The sequence below is a fragment of the Phalacrocorax carbo genome, chromosome 2, assembly GCF_963921805.1.
Source record: "Phalacrocorax carbo chromosome 2, bPhaCar2.1, whole genome shotgun sequence".
Taxonomy (NCBI): Eukaryota; Metazoa; Chordata; class Aves; order Suliformes; family Phalacrocoracidae; genus Phalacrocorax; species Phalacrocorax carbo.
The window spans coordinates 6,528,310-6,541,704 of NC_087514.1; the positions used below are offsets into that span (position 1 = coordinate 6,528,310).

Here is a 13,395-nt window from a genome sequence, read left to right on the forward strand (position 1 = left end):
CTCCTAAGGTCCCTTCCAACCTGAATTATTCTAAGATTCAATGAATCTACGAGATGTTACCTGTAAATGGCTGTAATGCTTAAAAATATTGATCTTGCTGTTGTGGCCTATTAGGTGTTTTGATTGTCGGCATTATACTTAGAAGAATCTCTTCCATTCATTAATCTTTAAATTATTCATATTCCCTCAGAAGGTTCCCTTCCGGGACTTTAGTAAAGTCATAGCAAAAGCAAGAGAATTTTGAATTCTGCTCTCATCTGTCTAGGGTTTTTGGCCTGTGCTGTTACAGAAATGAGCTGTGCTGACCCTGGATATCTGCCATTTGGTAAACGGGAAAAAAAAATCAATTTCCCATACAAGAGTAGCAAGAAAGTTAATTAAAATTTGCTTTGAGATTCTTGCACATGGTATGTTATTTACTTTTTGCTTCTTATACTTTCCATAATATTATCATTCTCTCCTCAGGCTTAATTAGATTTTTTACCGCTCTTAATTACTGCTTTGATCTGACTTTTATCGAGCCTTCCTGAAGATGGACCCCAATGATGTTATTGGAAAAATTCCAGTTGATTTCAGTGGATTTCAAGCTTTGCATGAACCCCAAGATGTTGAATAAAATGTAGTAATCCATTCATAGATTTGTTAAGGAAAATACTTCCAACGTTTATAGTGCCTGTATATATGTGTTGTTTAGGTGATGACCTGAAAAAATCATGTCTGAGGTCCAGGGAACGGTCGAGTTTTCTGTGGAGCTACACAAATTCCATAATGTGGACCTCTTCCAGAGAGGGTGAGTTGATGTTTCCATTAATTTGCAGCTGATTACAGAGGAGTAGTTTACAGAAAAGGGTTAAACTCCAGAACAGGTTCTTTTCTGCTAAAGGCAGTTATATTTAATGCAATCTCCAGGGCAGAGAAGGATGTCATTGGGCTTTCATTGCTGTCAAGGAAGATCAATGTACATTACTTTCACTGTAAAGTCAGACTGACTGACTTGTTTTTGTAATACAATGTTATAATCCTCCAAACTATTTTAAGCATCTCCTCAGATATAAGCACAATAGCTGCTTCAAATGCTTCTGGACTGGTGTTGAGCCTCTGTGCTGAATGATAACTGCATTGAACTATAATGAAAACATGTTCATTTTAGGGTCATATATCTAATGACTATATTCTTTTAATGAAATTTAGCTGAATCCCACCATTTCAGCAGGGAATATAAATACTAATGTTTGCCAAAAGCTCTGGTTCTGGTGGCTGCATTGTTTTTTCATATCTCTAAGTTATGCATGCACAACTCCTGTTTTACTGAAACTTTTGCTCCTATTCTTTTGCACCTCTCTTCCTAATAGCTTTTATAACAGCCTGGTGGCTGTGAAGTGAAGAAGCCTAACCAGGTGAATATAGTCATGGCACCAAGCCTGACGATATTCAAGAGGCGCTTGGACAACGCCCTCAGACACATGGTGTGAATTTTGGGGTTGTCCTGTGCAGGGACAGGAGTTGGACTCGATGATTCTTGTGAGTCCTTCCAACTCAGCATATTCCGTGATTCTATGAAGTGTGAGTTGTTACTCTGCATATTGGACCCCACAGGTGTTTTTCAGTGAGGAAAATGTAAGATGCTGAAATACTTTTTGAGGAGACCAGAAGACCCAGATGGGTAAAACCAATGTACTTCATGGACAATAATGGGTCTAGAGGAATATTATTTTCTTTCATCTATGAGGATCAATACGTACAGCACACTAGATACTCTCTTTCAAGACTTAGCTTGTCACAGGGGTGGTTCACAGCTGGTTTGTCCATCTCAAGCACCATTTTGAGCAAGAAAACTATGGAATTGTTTCAGATATTGGGATGAATTAGGTAGAACTGTTTCCATCAATATACAGGGGGGTTTTTTGTTATTTGTTTTTACTGTGATGAACTACATAGAAAAGATTCTGTGAACTTGAATGAAGGAAACACAGCTCTATTTTGTTTTAACAGCTGACATCTGTCATTCTGTTCATGTCTCCAAGGAATATCTACTAACTTTATGTAAAAAAGCATTCTCAGTATACCAAGTACTTGTGTTAAATAAAAAGAAAAAAGCAAATCCTCTGTGCTTGAGGTGTTTGGTTTATCTGAGTTATAAAAGAAACCTCCTGTGTATTCCAGTCCTTATGACCTTAGAAGCAGTCCTAGCTATAGACTTTTTTTCTTGGCTTCTCATGATCACTGTAGTGTCTTTGATCTTCCTCACTCATCTGTGGGTTCAGTTATTTTTTTGGACTTAGACAGTAGGATGTTAGAGGTTAGCCAGGAATCCTCCCACTTCTCATGTTGCTTTATGACAAGCTGCCTGTTTTTTGTTATACTGAACGCAAAAGCAGACCAATATTTTCTGTAAAATGCTTTCTTTGGCTTTGACAGTCAGATCAAATCTCTCGTGTGGGGGTAAACCAGCACTAACACAGATAATATATTCTGCTGTCACACTAATGAGTTCCTAATTATACTTGCTTTTTTCCCTACTGGTGCTTACCTTGCTTTAGTGATTAATATTCCAAACACATGGTACTATAGGTTATACTGCCTTAATTTGTTTACAGTAATTTTTCTTTCTATGTATCCTGCATAGTATTACATTTGCTTTCCTTCCATAATTTTAACCTTTGAATTTCCAACTAAATCCTTTATTCTGTCTCATATTTGCTGATCAGCATCCTCTGGCTGGCTTTATCCACTCAACAGCCCCTATCGCCATAGCATGAAAGTGTGAAGAAAAGGAGTAGATGAGCTTGCCAAATTCCATTTAACTTGGGCACACTTTTAATTTTTTCTCCTCCTCTTGCCATTGTTGATATTCACTACAGAAATCTGGGATGCCTTGGACTGACATATGGTCTCCTCAAATGAGATGGTGGTAGGACTAATAATGATGGGAATTGTCTATTTAAGTAGTGTTTTTCTTCTTTGAGTGCCTTGTAAATTGAGTCAATATCATTCTGTCCTGAGGAAGGCCAGACAGGTGATTTATGAAAGGTTGTCCATCCTGTTAGCATTGGAGCTGAAATGAATCTTAATTTCTGTGGGAACCCAAGATGCTGTGTTTTTTAACAAAAAAAAAGCAAGAACAACACTGAAGAGTATTAGTAATAATTTATGTTGTCTACTTTCCTCTTAATATTTTGGTACAAAAACAAAATAGAAAAACATAAACATAAAAGACCTGATTATGTATTTCCACAAATACATAACAGTCCTGCTACCTTATGCATAATTGACATAAGGTTGAAATTCCTGGGTAGGAACTGTTTAACTGTGCAGAAGTAGGGACAGTATTTTCCCAAAGCACTTATTTTGGGCTAACTGTCCTTCTAGAGACAGTACCTTTAGGAAGAGCATGGCTGGGCCAACAGTGAGACCTTTAGAGAAGAGCACTCCATGGAAAAAAAGGAATGAATAAATCAACAAGGTTTAGCAAGAGAATCCTGGGAGAATCAGCCCTTCTGGAGCTGTTAGGTGATGGTTAATAATCAAACTTGATTAAGGACATGATTTGCTGGCCATAAACCACATAGTCAAAGTGCTTTAAAATGTTAGGCCTTCAGTAACAGTCCTGTTCTATTTTTGATTGCACTGGAAGCTATTTTGAATTCTGTATGCACACATCGCCACTTGCCACCTCTCCCTCCCCACAAGAAATGGAAACTTTTTATTCTCTCTGAATTATACCCTGCAATATTGGAATCATGTTTCTTAACCTGTGTGAATGGTTAATATTGAAAAGAGACTCCGATACAAAATAGATCAGAGTTATTTTGGTGAATATTTATTATGGTTATATGTTTCTGGCATATGCAATAGGAGCAGTCATCAGTAAATTATGTGTTGCAGGTAGTTTACTTTGGTCAGTTAGTGTTAAATTTATCTTCTTGTGAAACACAAACATAACGGTGTCAATATTTATAGACATCAAAGATTAAATGCTGTGGGTGCTGCTATATGGGAAGAAAGAACATTTTCTTTGGTCAAACCAAAGGATTTGTAATGCTGTTTGATGCCAGAGTTCTAAAGGTTGAGTCATAAGTAATATAATTTCTGGAAGAAAAAACATTTTTACGTTTTCTATCCTTAATTCTCTCCACCATGTGCTGCTTAATAACTGGTGACAGATATTTTCTCTAGTGAAATTAGCTAACTGATTCTGATTTTCCTTAATAGAGTAGGAAATAAAATTATCCCTGACTGCCAGAGATCAATTAATTGATTTGTCTGGTTCTGTCAGAAGCAATTCTTCTGCACCTTTTTTTTTTTTATAAAGCTTTTCAAAATCTATTTGACAGAGGAAAAAAACAACCCCACAACTGTTGCGTTCACAGAGTAAAGTAACTTTTGGAGTCTGTGAGGGAATAGAGGGCACAAAGAAGGCGAAATACTGACTTAATAATGCTGGGATTCTGGCAATGATGAATTATAAAACAAGGATCAAGGTAAGTCATTAGTTACCAATCAAAAGACTGTATCAACTACTTATTAGTTTTTGCACTCCATAAATTCCAGGCTGCAATTTGTAAGTGTCTAACACTTACACCGATGTTTTTTGTGTGTAAAGGGTGGTGGAGATTAAAAATAAGTGCAAAAATGAAGTCCAGCTTCCTCTGAAATGAATGCAATATTGCCTTGGGCAAAAGATCAGTGGTCTCAGAGTTTCCAAAATTCTACAAGTACCAGACCAGGTATCAGCAACATTCAGAGCTGCTGAAAACATGGTATTTTGCCTTAACAGACAAAGCCTTTATGTGGCAAAACACCCCTATTTCCTACCAGATGGACTACAGTGTGCTTAGTCATGAAATCATCCCCTTCAGGGACACAGTGCAGCAGCTCCTTTCTTCAGTAAACTGGGGCTCGGCAACCAACAAATGCCTTTCTTTTCAGGATGGATACCTGGAAAATGCACATCATATTCAGAGGTTCAGACCTTATTTCCTGGACTCTCTGAGGTACAGTGTCAGAATATGGAAAAAAAATAATTTAAAAGCCTAAGACAGAGGTAAATCTTGTTGCTTTGTTCATAACAATATGAATTTTTTCAAACTTTTCACCTGTTATGAAATGCAAATCACATTTGGACTGTAAATCTATGTCCTTTTGAAAATACTTGCCTAGTTCATTTATGATGCAAGGATTCTCTTTAATATAAATGAAGGAAAAAAAGAAAAAGAAGAGGGCTAACAGACATGCTGAAGTGGTGCATTTCTGGAATAATGAGTGCTGTCCCTTGGAACAGATGTATTGACAGAACTGAATTTCTTCTTGGCATGAAGATATATTATTTCTGTGACTCTTGAACAGACCTTCAATTTGAGACAGCATCAGATACCTTAAAAAAAAAAAAAGCTCAGGAGTATGAAGGCGATGACTGTCTACATGGTCATGCGGTGATATCTGAGAACCTGCTGCACTGAACTGACAGGACTGAACCTAGTGTAGCACAAACCTGTACTTATCAAAGTAGCTGAGGCGATGGTGTCCGGTAAGCTAAACATCAGTGTCCCAAAGTGTAGCAAATGTCCAACTTCAGAAGAGTCAGGTATGATGAGTTATTTTCATGACAGTTGGTGAAGACAGTTCTCTCATTTGGTTAACAGTGTAGCCATCTTTAATTTTCAGGCACCTTGTGTCTACTGAAGAGAGGTGGGATCTCCAGTGCCAATGGTAGAGGTAAAAGATCAAAACTAAATATCATCAAGTCCAAGACATGAGACTGTTCTGCAGAAGAACAGCATCTCAACAAACTGTTGACCAATTATCAAAATAGTGGAAAGTAGGACACTCTCGTATATGGAAATTATCCTCCTCCTTCAGACAAGCAATACTCTGACTTACCTTAGAATACATACATTACATAACTGTTCTGTGTCACTTCTCTGCTTACAGAGAACTGAGCTAAAGGCCAACTCCAACTCATTGTATTGGCTTTGCATGTCAAGGTTTTGGTAGTGGGGGGAGGATTACAGGGATACCTCTGTGAGAAGCTGCTAGAATGTCTGATAGAGAAAATGCCACCTGGCTCCAAGATGGCCAAGAGCCGCTGGCCAAGGCCGAGCCAATCAGCAATGGTGGTAATGCCTCTGGAATAATAAATATATTTAAGGAGGGGAGAAAAAACCTGCTGGGGAAGTGCAGCCAGAAGAAAGGAGTGAGAATATGTGAGAAACAACCCTGCAGACATCAAGGTCAGTGAAGAAGGAGGGAAGGAGGTGCTCCAGGTGCCAGAGCAGAGATTCCCCTGCAGCCCATGGTGAAGACCATGGTGAGGCAGGCTGTCCCCCTGCAGCCCATGGAGGTTAATGGTGGGGCAGATATCCACCTGCAGCCTGTGGAGGACCCCACACCAGAGCAGGTGGATGCACGAAGGAGGCCCTGACCCCATGGGAAGCCCGCGCTGGAGCAGGCTCCTGGCAGGACCTCTGGCCTCATGCAGAGAGGAGCTCACACTGGAGCATGTTGGCTGGCAGGACTTGTGACCCTGTGGGGGACCCACGCTGGAGCAGTTCATGAAGAACTGCAGCCCATGGGAAGGACTCACTTTGGAGAAGTTCATGGAGGACTGTCTCCCATGAGAGGAACCCCACGCTGCAGCAGGGAAAGAGTGTGAGGAGCCCTCCCCCTGAGGAGGAAGGAGTGGCAGCAACAATGTGTAATGAACTGACCCCAATGCCCATTTCCCATCCCACTGAGCTGCAGCAGGGAGGAGGTAGAGAAAATCAGAAGTAAAGTTAAGCTGAGGAAGAAGGGAGGGATGGGGGAATGGTGTTTTAAGATTTGGATTTTATTTTCTCATTAGCCTACTCTGATTTTGACTGGTAATAAACTAAACTAATTTCCCCAAGTCAAGTCTGTTCTGCCATTGATGGTAACTGGTGAGTGATCTCCCCTTGTCCCTATCTCCACCCATGAGCCTTATGTTATATTTTATCTCCCCTGTCCAGCTGAGAAGGGGAGTGACAAAGCAGCTTTGATGGGCAGCTGGCATCCAGCCAGAGTCAATCCATCACACTCAACTAACAGGTTGGCTAACCAATGCAAAATCACAGAATTAGTACAATCTAGATTCAGAAATAAACGGCATGGATAGACAGTACTCAGGATCCTGAGATAATGTTTCACATTCTAGATGTGGCAGAGAACCTTAGTGTGTGCTCTCTGAAAGGCAGCCAGGGTAGAGTGATGAAAACTGTGCCTTGCCCGCTGGAGCTCCTTCTGTGGCCTACTGTAGTCAGTTCTCTTTGTGTCTTTTCAGCCATTTTTGTGTAATACTTGCTGATTCGACAATTAACAAGATGGTGTAAAATCAAGTGACAACATTATGCAGAAAAAATGCACATCCATTAGTTGCGTGTGTGTCACACTACAATGGTTCAGTGAGAAAATAGAGAGATGAACCTAAGAAGACACCATTTAGCAGTTAAATGACATATTCTTGTAGAGCATGTCTCACTATCCTTTCATGAAAGATATATATAAATCTATCTCTGTAACTGGTCTGTCTGGCCCACAGCTTGGCACTGTCCCTAGGCTGCCTGCTGATAATAACCTTACAGATATGACTGATATGCACAGAATCACAGAATCACAGAATCCCAGGTTGGAAGGGACCTCAGGGATCATCTAGTCCAACCTTTCTGGGAAGAGCACAGTCTAGACAAGATGTCCCAGCACCCTGTCCAGCAGACTCTTCAAAGTGTCCGATGTGGCTGAATCAACCACTTCCTTGGGGAGATTATTCCAGTGGTTGACTGTTCTCTCTGTGAAAATTTTTCCTCTTGTGTCCAATTGGAATCTCCCCAAGAGCAACTTGTGTCCATTCCCCCTTGTCCTCTCCATGGGACTCCTTGTAAAAAGGGAACCTCCACCTTCTTTGTAGCTGCCCCTTAAGTACTGGTACGTGGTGATGAGATCCCCTCTGAGCCTCCTTTTCTCAAGGCTGAACAAACCCAGTTCTCCCAGCCTATCCTCGTATGGCAGCTTCCCAGTCCTCTGATCATCCTGGTGGCCCTTCTCTGGACCCCTTCCAGCCTGTCCACATCCTTTTTGTATAGCGGGGACCAGAACTGTACACAGTGCTCCAGGTGTGGCCTGACAAGCACTGAGTAGAGTGGGATAATGACTTCTTTCTCTCTGCTGGCGATGTCCTTTTTGATACAACCCAGCATAGTAACTAGTATGGGGCTATGTTTTGGATTTGTGCTAAAAAGTGTGTTGATAACACAAGGATGTTTTAGCTATTGCAGAGCAGTGTTTACACAGAGTCAAGGCCTTTTCTGCTCCTCACCCCACCCCACCAGCGAGTAGGCTCGGGGTGTACAAGAAGCTGGGAGGGGACACGGCTGGGACAGCTGACCCCAACTGACCAAAGGGGTATTCCATACCATGTGATGTCATGCTCAGCATATAAAAATGGGGGAGGAAGAAGGAAGTGGGGACGTGCAGAGTTATGGCGTTTGTCTTCCAAAGTAACTGTTATGCGTGATGGAGCCCTGCTTTCCTGGAGGTGGATGAACACCTGCCTGCTGATTGGAAGTAATGAATAAATTCCTTGGTTTGTTTTGCTTGTGTGCACGGCTTTTTTGCTTTACCTATTAAACTGTTGTTATCTCAACCCAGGAGTTTTCTCAGTTTTACTCTTCTGATTCTCCCCCATCCCAACAGGGAAAAGTGAGCCAGTGGCTGTGTGGTGTTTAGTTGCCAGTTGGGGTTAAACCATGACACTGGCATTTCTTACAAGAGCACATAATAGTGTGTTTGTGTGTGCAAAGAGTTTAGACTTAAAATAGAATCACAGAATCACAGAATGTCCTGAGTTGGAAGGGACTCACAAGGATTATCAAGTCCAACTCCTGCAACCCCAAATTCACACCATGTCTCTAAGGGCATTGTCCAAGTGCTTCTTGAATACCACCATGCTTGGTGCCGTGATGCCTCCCTGGGGAGCCTGTTCCAGTGCTCCACCACCCTCTGCGTGAAGAACCTTTTCCTAATACCCAACCTAAACCTCCCCTGGCACATCTTCCTGCCATTCCCTCAGGTCCTGTCATTGGTGACCAGAGAGAAGAGATCAGCACCTGCCCCTCCTCCTCCCCTTGTGAGGAAGCTGCAGACCGCAATGAGGTCTGCCCTCAGCCTCCTCTGCTCCAGGCTGAACAAACCAAGTGACTTCAGCCGCTCCTCATACGGTTTCTCCTCTCAATCCTTCACCAACTTCATGGCCCTTCTCTGGACAATCTCTAGTGGCTTTATATCCTTAAGTACTGTGGTGCCCAAAACTGCACACAGTACTCAAACACACTCTACTGCTCAAGTTTCTTCCCAAGGGGACAGAATTAAAGGAAAATTATATGACAGACATTGGTCGTTGTGGAAGTACCACTGAGGGTTACTCAGATATTAGTCATGAGTATCATATAAGAATCTCATACTGAATGGGACTAAAAAAAAACCAAAAAAGGAGAGAGTTTGCCAGCTGGTGTGTTTATGTACATGTTTTTAACTAAAGAATGCCATAATCTTTTGGATGTTTAGACAAAGCCTGTACCACAGCAGAATGGACACATTTTAGTGATCTTCTCAGCAATGGGTTGTGACAGGCAAATAAAACAATGCAAACATCTACATTTCAGAAAATATAGGGTTTCACTGTTCTTCTAGCCTCAGTTTTCAAGACTGCTAAGTAGTCAGGAGTTCAATTAAAAGCATGTGCCATTTTATGTTAATCAGGCTTCTATAGCCTTCAAAACTATTGAGACAATGGGCATCTTCCCATCAGCTTGTTGGATTGGGTCAACTGTAATTTAGAGGCTGGTAAGAAATACACCTCTATAACTCATGCCTCCAAGAAAGCTTAATTTTGATACCCAGTATTTAGCAAAGATATTTCTAGTAAGTTTTCTGTGCCCGAGTTTGTAACTGAGCCTTTGGCAATACCTATGCTTTTGATGCAGGTCCCACCCTTTTTTCTTTTTAAAGCTGTGTTTCCTGGAGTCAGGCAGTTAGACTACAAGTTCTTGCACTATTTAAAATTAACCTTTTAATACTCATGTTTGCTATGAAAATCATGGAAGGATGTATGTCAAAGCTTAAAAAAATAATTTCATGTTTATTAGTTTTAGAAAATATTTTTAAAAATATTAACTCCAAGTTCCATTCACTTGTTAAACAATCCCTTGTTGGTAATCAGTGTTGGAAGAGTGGAAAAGAAGTGTGTTCCTTGCAAGCCTTTGAAAAAAAACCAAAAGAAAAAAAACCTAAACTTGGCTAACTGTTGTGTTTGGTTGACCAAAAAATAAACCTTTGCTCCCTTAACATTTGGATACTATCTCCTCTAAGGAAAGCAAATATCACCCCAATCCAAGTGACATTTACATTGCTGCTTTGATGACTTTCTGAGTGAGTTATGTCAGAAAGCAGCTTCAGTTTCACCTAACATGATTTACATTTACACAGAGCTACACTTCAATTGTTGACTGCAGTCCCTAATTCACAGAGCCACAGATGGACCTGTGTCTACCACTGGGAATCACTCAGCTCTGTGCGTGTATGAGTGTGTATGAGTGTGTAGGGGAGGAATAGGAGTCTAAGCCCTCAGACTTGTGAAAGGATATATATGTATGCGCTGCAACATTTTATTACTTAAGAACAAGTGAAGTGACATATTTTTAAAGCACTGAACTTAACCAGAACTAGCCAGAAACATGACACCAGCATAGACCGTGTCAGTGCACTTACTCTAAAGAAGAGACGGTGCCAGAAATTACTGAAAGAGCAGCTCTGGTAATAAAATGAGATCCTTCAAAAAACCACTGTGTACCTTGCGTGTAATTTTGAGGTAATAGGAAGTTATTCTAGAAGTTTTCATGTGAGGGTGATTGTGGTGCTTTGCAGCTCTTGTGGCACTTTTCCTCTCTAAAACACTTTGCAAACAGCAACTAATTGAGGCAGATGAAGTTATCTGTGTTCAGAATGTGTTATCACGTTGTTACACACTGTGTGTATCCCTAGAGGAAGCATGGCATAATCACCAGCAGCAAATCTGGTCTTTAAATATAGGACAAGCTGTTGAGAAAACAGACCTGTTCCCTTCCTACACTTCCTGGTTGCAAGGGGAAAAAAATCCAGTCCTGTGAGGATAGTCAAGCTCTGGAATTTGCTGTCCAGAGAGGCTGGGGAATCTCCATCCTTGAAAGTTTTCAAGACGTGACTGGACATGGCCCTGAGCAATTTGGTTCAAATTTAATAATTGGTCCTCCTTTGAACAGGCATTCGGCTGGAGATAACCAAAGTTCCCTTCCAGCCCGAATGATTCCCTGACTTTAGGCTGAGTGTGACCAAAGCCTTCTCCAGCATTGAAAGAAACCTGTACAGCTTCCTTCTGCATTGCTCAGTTGCAGCCCGTGCAGTAGACACTGTGTCTTAGTGATTTATCATCAGCACCACGGTCTGTATTAATTTGTCTACCTGCTTAGCTTACAGCACAGAATAGGTTTATCCGATTAACATTAAAAAATTATTTCAGCTGAGTGATGCAGTTTACAAATAAAATTAAATCCTGCCTTCTCGTCTACATTCAATGCTCCACACCTTAAGTCTTGATGTTATGGTGTCCATTTCCTCAATAAATATGCCACATCCTGAAGGAGCCCAGTTTTCAATGCTGCACTGAATGCCTCCCAATAATAAGTATTTATGGGATTTGTGTCATCAGTTCTCAGTGACATCATTAAGCACAAATACTCAGAGGGTAAACCATTAGACTCGAGTGCATCGATGAAGATCACAGCTGTTTCTAGAATATCCATGAATGAAAACCAACCACTTTTTGTATAAAGACTTTTGCTTCAAGCACAAATTCACCTCAAAGACATGGTTTTAGCCCGTTAAATGAAAACCTTTGCTTTGCTGAGATTAAAACTTAATTAACTTTCTCAAGGGTGATCAAAGCCACTCTGATACTCCAGAGTACAATACTTTAAATTTAAGGTCTTGCTTGTAGAAATATTTTTATTTTATGAATTGGATTCATTAAAATGGGCAAAGCACTACCCAATTACATACCAAGAGCTTTGAAGAAAATCTTATGATGGTCAATTTTTAATGCTATATACGATAGAATAAGCCATCTTCCAGTTTAATGACTGATGAGCATTAAAAGCCGGCTAAATCCCAAAAGTTTCATTTTAGTTTCTTCTTCGCTTTTAAATTATATTTTTCACCCAAGATTTTAATCTAACATCACACCTTGCATTTTATTTCCTAAGAGAGTGGATCCCATCTGTTTGCATGAGCTCCTCTTGGCTAGCACTCTCTGTATGATATATTTTAATGTTTGTCTTCCAGAAGCAAGCAGAATGCCTTCTCTGTCTTCTGAATTTTCCTGGTGTGTACTGTCTTTCTAACTGGGTAGTCAGAGTATCTATACCAAACTATGCTTTACTTAAGTATCACCACCTTTTATCTTTGGATCAGAAATCACTCTACACCTTTACTTATGCTTCAAAATACTTTCTTAAGTCCTCGTTGTTTATATTCTACAGATGGGAAAAAGCTAAGGTGACTGTAACAAGACTAGGATCAGAAAGAAAGCTAGGAAGTGAATGTATTGATTCACTAGATTATTCTTAAACTATTTTTTCCTTGATACCTATGACTAAACAGAGGCCAATTTGCTGAATGTTGTGTAATATGTACTTTTAAATAATTTGTTTTAATGACTAGTTATCATTCTAGTGTTCATGACCAAGAAAAATCAGCTGCCATCCCATGTGTGAAAGGTGACTGAAGTAAAGTGAGCACAATCTTTCTCAACATATGACTCAGCCAGTTCTTGTTGTGCTACACGGGCACCAAATGGGAGCAGAACAAGTGGTGAATTTGGTCCATATGTGTTGCAAAGTGACAAGGCGACATTTGGAGTTCTCACAAGCTCTCAAATTAATGTAACATTTCTGGGCTCTCCAACATGTGTTTGTTTTAAATAACCATGTTGTCCAGAATTTTCCCTCTGATATTGCACATGCTTGGTTTCAACTATGCATTAATGATTGCTGGGAACTGTATGTGAAAAATTTCACATTGCCATGCAAACTAGGGTTGAAGAAAAAAGCTACAACAGTAGTTTCTCTCACTGTTATGTCCTTGACTTAGTGTCCAATGCCCATCATTTTCAGAGAGAAAGCACTGCCTGATGGCTAGGACATGTGGTTCAGTTCTATTTCCCGCTCTATCTTTGAAGAAATCCTGTCTCTTGACACTACTGCCCGCACACTTCTGCACATATTGTCAGGTGCAGTTAAATGTAACTGATCCAAACCCAAATGATCTATGGCTGGTTTTATTTGTTGGAGT

General features: G+C 40.5%; 1 protein-coding gene across 1 annotated transcript in view; it reads left to right on the plus strand.

Annotated features, from left to right (window-relative positions):
- The first annotated feature begins 710 nt into the window (after positions 1-710).
- FAM135B (family with sequence similarity 135 member B) overlaps positions 711-13,395 on the plus strand; it is a 149,847-nt gene continuing 137,162 nt past the window's right edge. The window contains 1 exon segment of the mRNA XM_064442042.1: positions 711-790. Within this exon segment, the coding sequence (XP_064298112.1) occupies positions 714-790 (77 nt within the window). The 5' untranslated portion in view covers positions 711-713.